General features: G+C 43.3%; 1 protein-coding gene across 1 annotated transcript; it reads left to right on the top strand.

Moving 5' to 3' along the window:
- The first annotated feature begins 57 nt into the window (after window positions 1-57).
- Window positions 58-13,008, top strand: LOC126100751 (endocuticle structural glycoprotein SgAbd-8). The gene is made up of 3 exons (XM_049911372.1): window positions 58-133; window positions 3,445-3,593; window positions 11,573-13,008. The coding sequence occupies exons 1-3, from the start codon at window positions 122-124 to the stop codon at window positions 11,895-11,897; spliced, it is 486 nt and encodes a 161-aa protein (XP_049767329.1). The 5' UTR covers window positions 58-121; the 3' UTR covers window positions 11,898-13,008.
- Window positions 13,009-19,628: the final 6,620 nt, after the last annotated feature.

Consider the following 19,628-nt stretch of genomic DNA (forward strand, 5'->3'; position numbering starts at 1 on the left):
CCCCGGCAACGGCTAGGAGCGGCAGCGGCGGAGGTATAAAAGGCCGGCTGACCGCAGACACAGCAGCTCACACTTCGGTCAGGCTCCCAGCAGCGAGGACCACACATCCACAGCAGCAGACATGAACACTTTGGTGAGTATTCAGACGCGTCACCACGGTCGCTCGTTCACCGCGCATCCACTCAGTTACCACTTGTATAGGAAAGCTGCAATAGGGAATCATACTCTGATAAGTCAGTTCTCTGTATGGAGAACCATCACTGGGCGGTAATTTGGCTTCAGTAGTCTCCAATGTAACGCAGTTTCATTTATACTTTTTCCAATATTTTTCGTGTATCGCAAATCGAAACAAGAAAGGACAAGATCATTACGGACAGGACACAAGGGTGGAGAAGGAGACTCGATATTTTTGAAGAAATCATCGAGCCAGTTTCCTGATGATAGTTCCCATGTATACAGCAATATAAAAGAATACTCTGTCGCTCCGTAACATATGTCAACTCATTTCCGTTATTTTCACCATTTTACCGGTAATTGAGGGTCAGAAATTTTCAACGTTACGTAAGTGCTTTTATATTCTTTAATATTTACTATATTATTATTTTGTTCGGCAGTTAAATACATAAAGGAAATGAGAGAGATTGGCGTTTAACTTACGCCGACGCCAAGATCATTGGAGACCGAACTCAAGCTTGGAGAAAGTAACCGTTCTACCCGTTTCCGAATGAATCATCTCCGGGGAATTAGAGACATTATGGATGACGCCACGGGCATTTAAAATCCATACTTCTCGAAAGAGATTCCATTCCCTTAATCACTGTCACATCTCGTACGATGCTCGACAGAGAGAACAAGCTAAAAAATCTAGCTAGGATAACTTGTAATCCACGTTTTTATGGCTTATGCCGTCGTCGCAGCCTTAACTACTTTTTTCCCAAAGTGTCGTTTCCTTTTGCGGGTGACATCATCAGATGTTGTAGACGTGGTCGTCGTCTTCCGTTAGCACAGCTTCCGTAAACATCTCAGAGTTTAAAAACCTCTGGAAGAGGCGACGCCGGCCTCAGCGCGAGAAACACGTAAACACTGTCAGTGGAGGCTATGTAATGAATGGTTCATGACTTACTCTTAGAATCTCCAACCAGTTGACAACGTATTTTCATGAGTGCCTTTAACACTCGTAACATTTCGTGTACTACAGTTCTGACGCTCAAATACCTTCTATTTCTGAAAGAATTCGAAGCGAGTATAATGAAATAACACATTTCCATATTAGCAGCAAGGAACAACGCAGTAGTCATGGAAGTACAAAAATATGAAGCTCATACTATTAACTTTTGAAACTCTGAAATAGTTATCATTCCCAAGTTCCTTACTTGCACGTAAAAAAAAATCATACATACCACTAGACTTCCTTCAGTAATTCCAAGCTATAGGAGTATTAACATTCAGAAACTTCTGCTGGAGTCTCAGTAACTTCGAAAATTCTGTAATGTAGAACGTAAGGTCGTTTTCATTTCGTTTACGAATTCTAACGCCTGTAGTAAACTCAGACGATGTCCCCATTAACAGGTCACAGACATCTGACAGTAAAAAAAATTTCTTTACCTTATGATAATGATTGCACAGTACCCAATACATTGCAGCATGTGCAAAATGACTTTCGTTTTCAAAAAACAGTCATGGCTTCATTCTGTTAAAGGCAACGTATATTTTAAATTTTGAGTAAACATTAACTACTTCAAATTCTCCGAAGACATTAAAACGAATCTGACCGTTTCATACAGATCTTTTGTCTCCCTCACAATGGTGGTGATATCGATGTGTAAGCATTGAGGTATAACGAAGTGGTCCCATTTTCTAATACTCCATAACGTTACATAGTACCCTGAGCTTTAGAATCGTACGTTCCCTTCGGTTTCTAGTGCATGAGATTCTAGTATTTGACTCCGAAGTGAGAGATTCATATTCAGTGTCAGGTACTAATGTCACAAGCTCCTATTCAACACACACATGTGGACACGAGTTCTGCTGTAGCGTAATAACCTCTTAAATAATTATAGTTCACCTTACTCTGTTGACTGTCTACACAAACGTTACTAAAAGCTCCTGTTTAAAAATGAAAGTTATTTGCCTGATTAGGATTTTAGGAATAATTTTTCTGCAGCATTCAAATCCAGTTCAGATCAGAGTACGTGAACGTTATAGACATGCAGATATTCGAATTCTATTACTTCTAAAGGCGCAAAATGAATTTTTTCCTTATCGTTATGTATAAAAAGTATTTTTAGTTAGATTTCAGTATTGGAGTGAAATTTCTCACTGATAGATTGCGTGAATACTATTACATGAATAGAAAACACCATGACATTTGTAACTTTGAAAATTAAACAGTTCTTCTTCTTACACATGAGTCATAAATGTTTAATTTCGATCATGAATTCTAAGCATGTACCGGTATGTCACATGACGAAATCTTCTCGGTTTTCCATCGGTGTGGCTGCGCTGAAATTCCGCAACGTTTCGACGAGTGTGACTCTCACCGTCTTCTGCCGAAGTGGTGACTCTGTCAGCAGTATAACCGGGAAAGTATATTTCCCACTTGTGAAAGTCAAAAAACTGCATTATATCAGCACTCCAGCGTGTAATAAGGAGATGTGAAATTTATTTCTTAGCAGGCCTGTATCAAAACAACTGAACAAATGGTCTCCAGACCACATCTTAATGCCCTGCAATTTTCAGGAGCGCAGGCACCTTATCAGTGTTTTCCTCTGTCTCTCCAGTAATGCTTTGGGTGTATTTTGTAGCCTATCTCCATCAAAAGTTTACTCGAAGTAGTGTGGTATGGCCTAAGACCACAGCGAGAGGCTAGATTTCTCTCTCGTCTTCGTGAGAAAATTAAAGACAGGTTTCTGTTCTCGGAAATCCAGCTTAGTTAGTTTGCTAGTAGTTGTCCAAGTTTCGGAAGATGATTTGTCTGCTTATCTTCACTTGAAGATAGAAACAAAGGGTTTTCTCTCGAAAGATAGTACGGATTCGTAGATCGTATCCTCTGCCATACGCTACACAGTGTTTTCAACGTAAAGCAGTGGAAGATATTGTACATAAGAGTCTGTTGCCGTGTAGTTAGTAGATGAATGTTTTTTGTGGGATAATGAGAGAGAAATTTGATGACCTACATTTATAATATTTTTTTCATTTCCTTCTGTTAACACACGCTTCTGAAATAAGAACGTGCCGCCATTATGTCCAACAGTTAGTACTGTTTTGTGATCGACCCCTAGCAGAATGTACATTACAACTCTTACATGTGAAGCTACTAGCGATACTTGGGATAGATGTTACCCCTTGTCATGTATAACGACGCCAGTTTGGTTATTCTGCAGGCAACACACACTGTTATAGGACGTGGCTAAATGAGTGCGTTGTTCGTTGTGGCTGTTGCAGACGGTCCTCGTCCTGACGCTGGTGGCGCTGGCGAGGGCGAAGCCGCAGTTCCGGCCACAGCCGCAGCCGTCATACTCCGGCAACACGTCGCCCATACCAATCATCCGGTACAGCAACGAGATCAGCCCCGACGGATCGTACGCCTGGAGGTACGTACTGCTCTCTCACAATACACACGACTCGACATAGACATTAGGGCGACTTCCCTCATTATTGAACACACGTCGGACGCTAGTACAGGATGGTCCAAACATTCAAGCTCAAAATTACCCTGCTGGGAAAGGATCTTTAACTTGTACTTGAAAACAACAAAATAAGCCCAGACCAAACCAGCGACCACCAGTCCCATTGCACTCTATGCAACAGAGCATAAATGTTCCCCACACTCATTCAAATTTCCCTGATGTTCCTAGTACAACAGCATTTTATCAACTACGTCCTCTTCATTAATCTATTGTCGTTTCGTACGCCAACAAAATCAGGCCATTGCACTAGAAAGTATCTACCGTGCACAAAACATAAATGATTGTTGCCTGGCACAATAACATCATCCATATAGTTGTAGAAACATAAGCAGTTTACAAACACATGACCTTAAACTACCAGAAATATCACTTTAATTCATGGGTTGCTTATCCGAAAACACTCGTTTTAGAATATTTTTGTGTATGGTTTTGACCTATTTTGTTCTGATGTCTAAATTGGCTCAAAAATGGTTCAAATGGCTCTGAGCACTATGGAACTTAACATCTGAGATCATCAGTCCCCTAGAACATAGAACTACTCCTTAAACCTAGCTAACCTAAGGACATCACCACATCCATGCCAGAGGCAGGATTCGAAACTGCGACCGTAGCAGTCGCGCGGTTCCGGACTGAAGTGCCTAGAACCCCTCGGCCTAGATCGGCTCACTAATTTCAGAATTCCAGCTGCAACTATAAATTAATGCAATATAAGAGAGCTAACCGATGCTGTTAGCCATTGTGAAATGTAGAAATGTGAAGCGAGCGCTTTTTTAAGGACTATTCTTGGGGTTCACAGTCTCATATTCCATTTTACAAAAAGTGTGTTTTTGTTCAGCTTTTCCAGTGAAAACAGTATTAAATCGTCTACAACTTAGGCATGGAGCAGACTGTAACGAATTGACACTTCTCTTAACACCTCTCGTTAACTACAACATTATTCATCCACTGAAGCAGAAAGTGGCGATCTGACTATTCAGTGCGACTCTTTTCGAAAGTAATCTGTTCAAGACTCAGAACTTAATCATTTAAAGCCTTAAACGCTGCATTGCTCCAAGGTACATATTTGGGGAAGATGAATAAGAGGAAAGTCCTCCTGAAGTCACTAAGAGTACGAGAGACGAACGTTATTGTTGGAGAACGCTTTTAAGTTTTGCGAGCCGTAAGACCCGAGGATCTGGTAAGCAAGGGAAATATTTAGATGCTAAGTAATGGGACAGTCGCCACCGTTACACAAGCCTGCGGCAGCGAGACATCCGCCTTGCTTCAGCTGACGGTGCATTTCTAGCCAAAGCCCGTAACCGCAGTTGTCACAGCTGAAACTAGCACTAGAGGACGCAACAGCAAAAACGACTCTAGCTGAAATACGTTCCGGGGAATTCATGGCTGCCGCACAGTTTTCTGCGAAGAGAGTGCATTATGCCAACACCGTGCTTATGGCTGACGATAGAGGCCATTCGCTTCTACACCGAAGGCTCCGCACTTTGTGGCTAATCCACCAGCGACAAGATATAAGCAAAGACGTGAAAGTAAAATTCTCTTTTACATTCAACAGCTGTGAATGCTGGTCATCACCGTAGGTTTAAATGCACTGTGAATGCTGACACTAAAACCGAACGTCAAGGACTTCTTGCAAACTGTACTTCACACCACACACTCCTGTCATTATAGTACAGTTATACACGAAGAGTCTAGCTATTACTATTGTGAGAGTGCGAACTCATCTCAGTAATACGATATTTCGTCACTACACCAGGTCTAAGAAGTCTCCTGGGGTGTAAAGCGAGCTTTCACTTATTCCTCTGTCGGCCAAAATACGTTACGATCACCAGTAAAATAGGTCAATGTACCTAAACTTTTTCTCATCAACAGAAAACTTTGACAACATTTTTTCATTCAAGGACACTGAAAAATAAACTTCGTCATACTTAATCCTAGGAACAGAAATGTATTATACCATAAGCGTCATCTATACTCCCTGATAAACCATCGAATCATGTGGCGCAATATGACACTGGATTTTGAAGGCCAGCGGTTCAGATCTCCGGTTTGGGTTTTCCCGTTGTTTCCTGAAGCTGCTTAAGGTATATGCTGAGATGATTTCATTGATAGACACTGCTGACATCTTTTCCCGCCCAGAGCATGTGCTCCATCTCTAATGATATCGTCTACAACGGGAAGTTAAAGCTTGATTTCTTTCCTAAGAATTGCCTGTTGCATGGAAAACTCGACCATAGATACTATTATTTGCACATACCAGCACGTTAACGTGACGCAGCTAGGTTCGGAAATAACAAAGTCTTCTCGGAAAGTCAGAAAACACCGTGTTAAGGAAGGCGATGCGCCGCCAATAGTGAAAGCGGCAAGAACTGGTTTGTCAAGAACTGTATATTTCCAGGTGTCACATTGTGTGGGGTCCACCACTGCACAATTAATTTCACTCCCACTACCTCCGGTTGTCACAGCTCTGTGATTCTACCACTTGAGTTATGTAACGTATTCAATGCAGTGCCACATGCAGTTGGGGGAAAATCTTCCCAGAGGCGTCTGGAAGTAATTATGTCTAGCATTCTAAATTACGAACAACGTCGTAAGAAATATCGTTTCTGGCTATCTTAAAATGCTCTGGGGTAAAAATTTCACCCGTATGTTTCTCGCACAGATTCAAGATAAACAATATACTTCTATAAATATCTTTAATTTCGTCAAACTGAAGAGGATTTGGAAGGAGAACTTCACTGTGGTGTCCCTCATTTAAGACCTATCCATATGGTACGTTCGGATCGGCGTCGAAATGTGTGAGGGACTAGACTACAAATCCAGGATTTCGGACTTCAGTCTTCAGTCATTATGAGGATTTTTTAAAGATTGTAGTTAGTTGTAGTTTCCTTTATAACTGGTCCACTAACTTAGTAAAAATATCGCAGAAAGGCAGGCAGAGTAGTAATAGTGTGCTGTGTTCAGCCAGTCTTCGGCTAACAGATAATGTAATGTAGTACATCACACATTAAAATCAAAACTAAAAATGGTAGTTATTGTGGCTCTTAGTTTCATGCAAGGTGATCTTTTCTTCTTTGACATCACTCGACAGTTCATGGCAGAATTAAGTGTCGCAACGGTTAAGACTCGTATCCAGGAGCAGTGGATTTCGTATCCCACCCGTGGAAAAAGCTGAATTGGTTGGATGGAAGCGAATATAGGAAGACCACTTCATTATCCTGATCCATATCACTTCCATCACTAATCTTCTCGCCGTCGATGTCAACTGTAATTCTAACGCTATTGCTTTGTTGTAGGCTTCTAATGGCTCGCGATGGTGGTATGTAAATATGTTCAGCAGTTTTTCATACAAGTTATATTCTGCAAATCAAACGTTACTTTCGTCCAATCCTTGCAACAATAAATGCCAAACTCTTCTGGTGAGTGGGGTACAAAATGTTCAAAAGTGTGTGAATTGCCAAGGGACCAAACTGCTGAGATTATCAGTTCCTAGACTTACACACTAATTAAACTAACTTATATAAACTTATGCTAAGAACAACTCACACACCCATGCGCGAGGGTGGACTCCAACCTCCGGCGGGAGGGCGCGTCCAAGACGTGGCGCGTCCAACCGCGTGGCCACCGCGCACGGCAGAGTTGGATACATAATGAGGAAAATCATCCGTACATATTACGTGGACACAGCCTACGTGGCGAACTACTTCTTCCAGTTGCTGCTGATTACCGTAGTTTCAGTTATCAACAACTCATTTCCTGAAAACATATTCGTAAGCCAGCCGTTATCCTACAAAAAGTTACAGTGGTTTCAGATGCGCATTTCTACTGCAGAACACTTATGAAATTCGTGGTGTCGGGAAATGTTATTCGGTTTGCTAAAAATCGTTATGGAGACAACATAGAAAACAGATTTAATATCATTCATATCACACGTAATTTTCTGCTGAAGAAGAGGTGCTATAAACGTTTTACAAAAACCATATAAACAGCATTCCATAATCATGCGGTAGCGTACCTCATATCGCTAGCAGGTCAAACGTAACCTCATTTGAACTGAAGAGAAAAACTGAACTTTGTCCATTTACTGTTGGTTTGCAGTTACAAAGTTCGAGAAAGATTCCTAGTAGGAGTTTCAGAAATTCGACTGAAGAGATCGTCCCATAAATTTCCGACGGTAATGTAAGGGGCTTCAACGAATATTGATGTCGTTATTGCAGGGATTTTAGGATCCTGTTGTTGTAGTTGTGGTCTTCAGTCCTAAGACTGGTCTGATGCAGCTCTCCATGCTACTCTATCCTGTGCAAGCTTATTCATCTCCAAGTACCTACTGCAACCTACATCCTTTTGAATCTGCTTAGTGTATTCACCTCCCACGCTGCCCTCCAATACTAAATTGGTGATCCCTTGATGCCTCAGAACATGTCCTACCAACCGATCCCTTCTTCCAGTCAAGTTGTGCCACAAACTCCTCTTCTCCCCAATTCTATTCAGTACTCTGTCATTAGTTATGTGGTCTACCCATTTAACCTTCAGCATTCTTCTGTAGCACCACATTTCGAAAGCTTCTATTCTCTTCTTGTCCAAACTATTTGTCATCCATGTTTCACTTCCATACATGGCTACACTCCATACAAATACTTTCAGAAACGACTTCCTTACACTTAAATCTATACTCGATGTTAACAAATTTCTCTTCTTCAGAAACGCTTTCCTTGCCATTGTCAGGCTACATTTTGTATCCTCTCTACTCCGGCCATCATCATTTATTTTGCTCCCCAAGTAGCAAAACTCCTTCACTACTTTAATTGTCTCGTTTCCTAATCAGGATCCTATCAGATGTATATTAAATCCACGTCAAAGCTTCTCTAGAGCAAACACGGTAGACGAAAGACATACATCCCCTCGGTGTGAACAAAATCTCGTTAGCAAGAATATGCATGACGCCCCAGCAATTACGCCGTAGATAGCCGTATCCTCCTGCCGTGTCGGCGGCTGGTAATTAATGAGCGTAGCCGGTGACGCAACTGGCAGTGGGATGGGATAGGCTCCCGGGACCACGCTGGGCTGGGCAGCCGGCGTGTGATGGGATCAAGGCCGCGGTGCGCGCTTCCTGTACGCGCTCACCTTGCTCTCTGCACTTGCTGGTCACGGTCTCATGGTGTCCAGCGCTGCAACGCCATGACCGCGGCGGCGCCGAGACCAAATAGTCGACGCTGGCTGAACCGGACGCTGCGTTCTCTCTTCTTAGCTTAATGAAGCACCCTTCACTGATCTTGATGTTGTAAACTAATGGCATTCCTGAAAGAATGTGTACATTCTGCTTTCCCAGATCTGATACACACCAACTAAGGCATATCACGTGTCAACCTAAGGTGGAATATTTGTCTACAACATCTGATTTCGTCCCAGAACGTACCTCTAGTATCTACTGAAAATGCGAGACACAGGAGAAATTTGTTCGAGCCCTAATTGTGAAATAAATTTATTGGCGATTTATGGCTGTTAAAAGGAAGCAATAAACGCTTATCAACGATACTTCCTGGGTGTATTCTGAAGTTCCTTTCAACGCCACATAGAATGAAAAAGTATGTCTGCATTAATGGTGCCGCGTAAAATTTGGTATCATTCGAGAGGAGCATACTACGCCCTGCCACTTCCATTTTGTACTCTGCCTTATGTCTTAATCACGACCTATAACACATTGACTACAACATGTTCTATATGCACTCATCACACAGTCTTCGGCAATAACAGATCGACATGTGAAACGGACCCATTACGCATCGAAGTGGCGTTGAGGGAGCAGGCCAACACTAGGCCATATGGAAAATGTAGTGTACATAAATTTAGGCTGGTCATGTTAATTGTGACTGATCACGACAGTTTAAGCAAAATTTTGGCTGTCACATTATGTTTCGTTTTGCATTGTCTTGTAGTAGGGCCTACAGCTGTAATTGCCGTACTGGCACAGTAAAGTTCTAAAGGAGAATTTTCATTCCTGTTTTTCGCTATAAAGGACTACTTTCATTCATTCTCTTGAGCTATCCGAAAAAAATGTAAACAGCTTATGTTGAATTAAGATGTCATTTCGAACACGACCTACCCTCGGAGTCAATTTGAAGGGGGCGTAATCTTTCCCGTGGCCTCTTCTTGAAATTCCGTGCCCCTGGCTAGTACTGGCATTAAATGTCAGTGACTCCCCTCTTTTTCTCTGCACTGAATACTAGCTGTCGCAACTCTTACTTGCAAACGATATCGGTTCTAAGCCAGCGAACAAGAGGGGTAGAAGGGGACACTTTTCGGAGATATGTTGTGAGTATTTTGGTATAAGAAATCCCTAGTCTACAGAGGTTGGTCATAGAGGAATCTTACTTCGTATGATTTCTTATTCGTATTTGTCTATCTGTATTGCTCTAAAAATGTCTTCCGAGCAGTACATATGACAACGGCATGCACTGTATGTCGTGTTTGTAAATACATTTATTACAGTCACACACGTCGCTTCCTGTTGCCTACAAGATGCCCACTGTACTCTTGACCCTCAACCTGGCCCTCAGTGCAACTCGGTAAGGGGAAGTTGTAGCAATGCCCTTCATCTACTGATGATATGTGAAGAGTCTACTTTACGAGGCTCACATGGACGTAGTTGCGATGACTGTCACAACCACACAAAAATTCCGCCAAATTCGTGGGTAGTCTACGTTACGTCATTGTACACTTTGTCATCATCACCGTGGCTAACATTCTAAACAATATCTATAAGAGGACAGTGCAGCATTTGTTACGCTCTGTACTTTATGCTGACGGAAGGCAGTGGGTTGTCTATATGCCGCGTAACTGTTCATTCGCAGTATCTTATGTTTATTTGTTTGTTAGCTTTACATGGTTCTTCTGGACGGTATAAAATGGGCTCCGACGTGAAACTAGTCATTAGGTAAATTAATGGGAAATTTCCAACTTCTGCTATTTTTCATTTGTATTGAAACGGAGTGAACACAGTTGGCTTGGTTCAAATGGCTCAGAGCACTATGCGACTTAACTTCTGAGGTCATCAGTCGCCTAGAACTTAGAACTAATTAAACCTAACTAACCTAAGGACATCACACACATCCATGCTCGAGGCAGGATTCGAACCTGCGACCTCAGCGGTCGCTCGGTTCCAGACTGTAGCGCCTAGAACCGCACTGCCACTCCAGCTGGCTGAACACAGTTGTTGCATAACTGTTGCTCATTTTTGTAATTAAATCTTACAGGTTTTTTCTCTGCTAGGAAGATATTTGCACACAAAGTTATCTAAGGAACGTAGTTGCTCTGTAAAGAGTCACCAAGGCCCCTCTTAAGAATATACTCAGGAAAAAAATCCGAAGAACTTCCAAAATTATGTCGAAAGAGTTTGACTTCGTCCTGTAGACAGAATATACTAAAGAGGCTGCCTGGATCTTCCGGACTCATATACGTTGAAGGACCGAGCGGGGTAGCGCAGTGGGTAGCACACTGGACTCGTATTCGGTAAGACGACAGTTAAAACCATCCATACTGATAGCTCTAAATCACTTCAGGCGAATGCCGGGATGTTTCCTTCTCCACCCTTCCTCAATCCAAGCTTGTGCTCTGTCCCTAGTGACCTCGTTGTCGACGGGACGTTAAGTGGTAATCTTGCCCCACTCCTTCTGCCTATACGTTGATCGAGCTCGAGTGGAGCACAACAGGGAAGGGTACTGTCAATACCGTAGGAGCTTCCAGGTTAGTGCCAATTTCGTCTCCGATGGTTGTTCACTGGAAGAACTACTCCATTCCAAACGACTCACGTGAGATATTCAGATATAGCGAATTACAGGAAAAGAATATTGTTGAAAGTTAATCGCCGTGCGTTTTCTTTGCCGCAGCTACGAGACGGGCAACGGAATCGCGGCCGACGAGAGCGGCGCGCTGGAGAACCCGGGCCAGAAGGACCTGGAGGCGATGCGAGCGCAGGGCTCCTTCTCGTACACGGCGCCCGACGGCTCGCCCATCAGCGTGCGGTACGTCGCCGACCGCGACGGCTTCCACCCCGAGGGCGCCCACCTGCCCACTCCACCCCCCATCCCGCCGGCGATCCAGCGCGCCCTCGACTTCATCGCCAGCCAGCCTCAGCAGCCGGGCAACAACGGCGGCGGCCAGTTCCCCAGGCCTCAGCCCTTCCCGCGCCCGGGAGCCTTCGGCCGCCGCTAAGGCTCCAGGACGACCGCCCCTCTGATGACGATCCATCCACGACGGCTTCGCTGTTGCTACTGTGACGCTGCGCTACTCCAGCTGGCCCGTGCGGCCCAAAGATCTCTCCCTTCTGCAGTGTCTGATGTGGACCACCAACAAACTCATCGTTACAATCTCTCCACTTTCCCTTTCTCTTAGTCAGCCCTTCCATCCACTTCCTTTGCTACCTCTGCACTCGGTAGAAATGCAAACCCTTTCCCTTTCAAAAATTTCCCCAACTCCTCAAGTGAATAACAATTTTTGTAGCACTTGATGACAGTTACTCAAGACCTGCAGACGTTACAAGCAGACGGTGACGTACGTAGGAAAACTTCTGAAGCTCTGGCACCTCCTGGTCCCTTTCTTTTCAAAGTACAAATACTGTGCTCACAGGTAGCTTCTTTTCTTCTATCGACTCCCTGTCTAGAGTTGTCCTTCGAGTAGTTCATCTTACATCTGTTGCTTATTCTTCACGTAGTCAACTGCAGCAACGATTCGCCCTTTTTGTTACTTTCGAGTATGTTTCTTGATCCACCTGTTAGATTATAGACTGATATTACACGCGAAGTCGTCAACTATGGACCTCGGTAACTACATATAATGACCTCCAAGTGTCAGGCAATCGAGCCACTAGCTCGATATCCTACACACATCCCTCTATTTTTAAATATTCGTGTATAGTATGAGCAGTACGGCCTAAGCAATGACACAACTGCGCTTGTGAAATTGCTGTTTGACATTTTCAGGTGGTATCTCTCACTCGCCCTCTTCAGAATATCCTTCTATAACTTATTTTCACCTCACGATGCGTATTGCGCTCGTCACTGGTGGGGTAACTCTTACAATCTGTGGTAGTGATCTAACGGCCTCAGCAGCTGAGAGGAATTTCGAGTGGGTCGCAAATAACATAGTGCAGTACACCCTCCGATAAACGCTTAGCTTGCCAGTAGAAACTATAGTGAAGACACATAACGTCGTCTTTGTACTAATAGACTTAACTTGTAAGCACCATGACCAAGTGACGAACCATCACATGGATTTGTCATTGAGTGATTTGTATTTTTATTAAATAAATGTGCAATCAACTGTATCATGTGTCTTATTTATTTTTCGTATTTACTTTCTATACCTATTCCATTCCTTTGTTATTAATCCAGCGACATGCAGCGAAGAAAAAGAATACGATCGAGCTGGAGTAGTGATGTTGGGACTCTACCTTTATTGGGGACAAATGAGATTGTGATCAGAATCTGCATTTGTAAAATTATGTTTTCCTAAGTTTTCATAATCATTTAAAGGCTGGACGTTTCTTAACAGGAGAATCGTCCAGTTAAGTTAGAAAAACTTTCACTACTATCAATGGGCTGATTAGCAATGCTTTCTTCTAGATTAAAAATGAAATAAACAAATTTCGATGCAGTCAACTCGTAGCTTAAAGCTGGTTCACACAGATGGTTCAGAAACTTGTGTGAAATGTTTCACTGGCCAAAAGTATACCTCTTATTGTGGAAAAGTATGAGGAGCTACAGCGCTATCTGCTATATTGCTGTGCTAAATTTTAAAATAAATGGAACATATAATAACGATCACGGATATTTGTAGTGTGGCATAGTGACAATGTAAGTTTTTCACATGGAAGACATTACTCAATTTTTCAACAACTACAGCTATTGTGCAAAATGTACAGGACCTGAGTATCGCGATTTATTTAGGTTGCTCCAGTAAGACATAATATGAAAGTAATATTTTATGCCCCACTTCTAGGACCTTCCACTAACGCATTTGTAACTAAGATATTAAACATGTTAGAGAAGTAGTCAAATCTTTTCTGTAGATATTTAGAGGTATCCCACGTTGCTTCTGGACGAAACTAACTGCCTACCTTCAGTGAACCAACTCTGCTGTCGACGGTCGCTGGTAATCGATTTCGTTTTGCTATTCCTGTTTTACAACTAATTCATTTTACGATTAATTCACGACAGAGAAACCATTCGTTTCTTTGTGGATACATTGTTCATTGAGTGACACTGTGTTCTATATAAGAATATCAGTTATTTACCCTTATTTAAACCAGTAATTTAAGAATATCGTTATTTGGCATTTTAGTATGATTTACCTGTATTTGCAGAAATAATTGGTACTCAGTGAAATGGTTCGCTCTGACGCAGAACAGTAACCTAATGTTTATTTCAATATTTTGATTTTGAGCTTAACTGGATCACACTTCACGTCTTTAAACATTCTTAAGACAGCAGTTGGACAGGACAGAACATTCTGGGAAGCATATCAAAAACTTATTATTACGTGAATTGCTTTCTACACTCCTGGAAATTGAAATAAGAACACCGTGAATTCATTGTCCCAGGAAGGGGAAACTTTTTTGACACATTCCTGGGGTCAGATACATCACATGATCACACTGACAGAACCACAGGCACATAGACACAGGCAACAGAGCATGCTCAATGTCGGCACTAGTACAGTGTATATCCACCTTTCGCAGCAATGCATGGAGACGATCGTAGAAATGCTGGATGTAGTCCTGTGGAACGGCTTGCCATGCCATTTCCACCTGGCGCCTCAGTTGGACCAGCGTTCGTGCTGGACGTGCAGACCGCGTGAGACGACGCTTCATCCAGTCCCAAACATGCTCAATGGGGGACAGATCCGGAGATCTTGCTGGCCAGGGTAGTTGACTTACACCTTCTAGAGCACGTTGGGTGGCACGGGATATATGCGGACATGCATTGTCCTGTTGGAACAGCAAGTTCCCTTGCCGGTCTAGGAATGGTAGAACGATGGGTTCGATGACGGTTTGGATGTACCGTGCACTATTCAGTGTCCCCTCGACGATCACCAGTGGTGTACGGCCAGTGTAGGAGATCGCTCCCCACACCATGATGCCGGGTGTTGGCCCTGTGTGCCTCGGTCGTATGCAGTCCTGATTGTGGCGCTCACTTGCACGGCTCCAAACACGCATACGACCATCATTGGCACCAAGGCAGAAGAGACTCTCATCGCTGAAGACGACACGTCTCCATTCGTCCCTCCATTCACGCCTGTCGCGACACCACTGGAGGCGGGCTGCACGATGTTGGGGCGTGAGCGGAAGACGGCCTAACGGTGTGCGGGACCGTAGCCCAGCTTCATGGAGACGGTTGCGAATGGTCCTCGCCGATACCCGAGGAGCAACAGTGTCCCTAATTTACTGGGAAGTGGCGGTGCGGTCCCCTACGGCACTGCGTAGGATCCTACGGTCTTGGCGTGCATCCGTGCGTCGCTGCGGTCCAGTCCCAGGTCGACGGGCACGTGCACCTTCCGCCGACCACTGGCGACAACATCGATGTACTGTGGAGACCTCACGCCCCACGTGTTGAGCAATTCGGCGGTACGTCCACCCGGCCTCCCGCATGCCCACTATACGCCCTCGCTCAAAGTCCGTCAACTGCACATACGGTTCACGTCCACGCTGTCGCGGCATGCTACCAGTGTTAAAGACTGCGATGGAGCTCTGTATGCCACGGCAAACTGGCTGACACTGACGGCGGCGGTGCACAAATGCTGCGCAGCTAGCGCCATTCGACGGCCAACACCGCGGTTCCTGGTGTGTCCGCTATGCCGTGCGTGTGATCATTGCTTGTACAGCCCTCTCACAGTGTCCGGAGAAAGTATGGTGGGTCTGACACACCGGTGTCAACGTGTTCTTTTTTCCATTTCCAGGAGTGTATTATATGGATACCGCTGGATACGTTCCGAGTTGCCGGTGCGTCATTTTTAGTCAAGTTGAACATGTAGGATTGCAAACAACGAAAATTATAATCGTATATACACCCGCATCATATGTAATAACAGACATACTACTGCTAAGGAGACTTGGAACAACTAAATCTAGTTGACAAACTACAATATAGAGTTTAGTCCTTTGAATACAAAGCTAGAAATAAAATTAGACTTTCTGATAGGAAATGAAAGGAAAGCGGTCAGTAAGAACACACGTAAAGAGAAGCGCTGTCAGCGTAATTAATGCAATTCAACGTGTGTAAACAAAACATTCATGGTCCAGAACCTGCTGCTAAACATTTTGCATACCATGTACACCCAAGGTAGTGATATCAACGCTAAGTGAGGAACTAAATCTAGACTACGGACGTCTGGCAGCGAATAAGATGTAGCAGTAACTCCACATTAACACTGTTCCTTGTCGCACGACCTGTTTGCAAAATAACGGAACTATGTGTGTGTGTGTGAATTCCTAAGTGTCAAAGTGCGTAGGCCATCGGGCCCTAGACTTACACACTACTTAAACTAAGTTGTACTAACTTATACTAAGAATAACACACACACCCGTGCCCGAGGGAGGATTCGAACCTCCGCCGGACTGAAGTATGGGAAATATACACTTTAGCTGGTCTTGTTGCAACTGTGAACCGCTACAGAGGCGATAAAGGAGAAATGTTATAGCGTGTGTGGTGGTTCTTTTTACGTATGTGTATTGTTGGTATTTGTTTGTCTTGTGTAGTTGGAGTTAGTATTATTCTGCCCGCTTCAAAACAGAAAAATTATTTACGTCATTAACTCTGTTTTCGTACTTCTCGCAGTTAGTTTGCCCGATACGCTGTTTTTATAATAAAAGACATCACACTCCAAAGTGAATTGCAGTGACAAAGTCACTGCACAGTGGAAATTTACTGGCCCACCAACACAGTTAGACCGCAACAGACCGGTGATGCTGTATTGTAACCTATCACCTCGGACTACAAGTCCATTTAAAAACAAAAAACACCTCCAACCTCACGGTACAGTCCCGCCACACCTGCACCTGCCCATGTTAGGCAATAAATTCTGCCTGACTCATGTAGTACTATCACCGTAAGAGGGTGGTACGGGACTACAAGTCCCACCGCCACACCTCCTAAGTGAATTGCAGTGACAAAGTCACTGCACAGTGGAAATTTACTGGCCCACCAACACAGTTAGACCGCAACAGACCGGTGATGCTGTATTGTAACCTATCAACTCGGACTACAAGTCCACACACCTCCAAAGTGAATTGCAGTATTTACTGCCCCACCAACACAGTTAGACCGCAACAGACCGGTGATGCTGTATTGTAACATATCACCCCGGACTAAAAGTCCATTTTAAAATAAAAGAGAAAAAAACCAGTACTTCACCTGCCCACGTTAGGCAAAATTTTCTGCCTGACTCATGCAGTACTATCACCGTCAGAGGGTGGTACGGGACCACAAGTCCCACCGCCACACCTCCAAAGTGAATTGCAGTGACGCAGTCACTGCCCTGTGAAAATTTACTGGCTCACCAACAGTTAGACCGCAATAGACCGGTGATGCTGTATTGTAACATATCACCCCGGACTTAAAAAAAAAAAAAACCAGTACACAATTTTTCAGATATTTAACTGTATTAAGTACACAATTTTTCAGATATTTAACTGTATTAACTTCCTATACTCTTCGGAAAATGCTATGCTGAGGAACCTCTCGCAAGTTCCATCATCAAACGGGGGTCGAAATAAATTATATCGAAATCATTTGATACGAATATGGCTTCATATTATAGAAACTGACGACAGTCACTGCTTCAAAATAAAAACCGCTAATCAAGATCAATCTCCTACATTTACATTTATCGTCATTGTTTGTCAAAATTAGCAAATACTAAAATATTTCTTACGAGTCTGTGCCGATATCATTTCGAACAGTGACGTTGACATCTTCAGTAATGTGCCCCTACAGAATTTGCATAAATTGTTTAAGTCATTCACTTCAAGAATATAGGACCTGTTACAGTAAAATATTAGCGACTCTTTTAAGTAATATTTGTTTCTATTTGATATAAATATTACACGAAACTTCCGTTTTCGTGCCTCGTCACAAATTAGCTTCTTACGCAACCAAGAAATATACTGGAAGTGTGATCCATTATCGGAAAGAACAGAGATTACAATTGCAATCGCAGACCATATTAGTTTATTACACAGTATTTTCTATTTTTCTGCGATAATATCTATTTCGTTACGACGCCAGTTTTGTTAAATTTGCGATGTTCTTCAATATTTTTTTTCACATTAGGTGGCGTACCGCCACATGGGCCTCCTACTGAGGGTGTACCCAACTATTTCCAAATTTTGGTCTCGCTCTCTACCAGACCGATCACTTGACACGATTTTTAAAGTCTTCAGTCACACTTGTCACTGCACTTTAACTTACACCTACAGTATTTGTTTACAACGTGTTATCAGTTTAACAATTTTTTGTCAGGCCTTGTGTTTAGCTTACTCTTTGCCCTGTGTCTGCACATGAAGGCGAACAATGCGGAATAACCTATGACCCGATAAGAAAAGGCTTATACCCCCCCCCCCCCATTCAGGTTACAGGCGCATGGGAAGAAACGGGTAGAAAATAACTCCGCTAGGAGCCTTCAAACTGTTTACTTTCCTGTGGTATTTAATGATTTTTTCGAATGATAGACATTTAAACATACATATACACAAAAAATTATGATAAAACAGTATTTACATCAACAAAAAAGAAAAATAGTTCATGTAGAAGTTTGTAAAAATGCAAATTATTTTAGAAAGTTTTTCATTTCCCCTGTTTAAGAATGTTCATGACAGGTTTTGTTACTTAAGGTTCAAGTCCGTTAACAAGCTACACTAGTTTCACATATAAAGCAAACGTCTTTGTCAGTTTAGCAATACTTTAGCACATCAAGTTCATTTGACTTTTTACTCATCTGGGAAGCTAATTTGTATGAAATATTCACTGCACTGAACTATCTAGGTCAGACACTCAAATTGAACACTGTCATTCATTGATTTTTCGTAAATGAATCGTTTTGACTTCACTGCAAAAATATGCAAATGTAAATTCATTAAAATATGTAGACAATTTAAAATTTTTCACTGTTCAGATTGCTTGGCCCCCATCCACCAGCCAGCAGCATTTGTATCTGCACTCTTCCATTTTGTAGTTTTTGCTTTACTGTTCTGGTTATTCTTATTCTCAAAGCTGCACCCCAATGATCGGTTACTGCAGACACTTCTCCCACAAGGATAGGTTTGCTTGTAGTACACTCCTGGAAATTGAAATAAGAACACCGTGAATTCATTGTCCCAGGAAGGGGAAACTTTATTGACACATTCCTGGGGTCAGATACATCACATGATCACACTGACAGAACCACAGGCACATAGACACAGGCAACAAAGCATGCACAATGTCGGCACTAGTACAGTGTATATCCACCTTTCGCAGCAATGCAGGCTGCTATTCTCCCATGGAGACGATCGTAGAGATGCTGGATGTAGTCCTGTGGAACGGCTTGCCATGCCATTTCCACCTGGCGCCTCAGTTGGACCAGCGTTCGTGCTGGACGTGCAGACCGCGTGAGACGACGCTTCATCCAGTCCCAACAGTCCCAAACATGCTCAATGGGGGACAGATCCGGAGATCTTGCTGGCCAGGGTAGTTGACTTACACCTTCTAGAGCACGTTGGGTGGCACGGGATACATGCGGACGTGCATTGTCCTGTTGGAACAGCAAGTTCCCTTGCCGGTCTAGGAATGGTAGAACGCTGGGTTCGATGACGGTTTGGATGTACCGTGCACTATTCTGTGTCCCGTCGACGATCACCAGTGGTGTACGGCCAGTGTAGGAGATCGCTCCCCACACCATGATGCCGGGTGT

Source organism: Schistocerca cancellata, chromosome 9, assembly GCF_023864275.1.
Source record: "Schistocerca cancellata isolate TAMUIC-IGC-003103 chromosome 9, iqSchCanc2.1, whole genome shotgun sequence".
In the NCBI taxonomy this organism is placed as follows: Eukaryota; Metazoa; Arthropoda; class Insecta; order Orthoptera; family Acrididae; genus Schistocerca; species Schistocerca cancellata.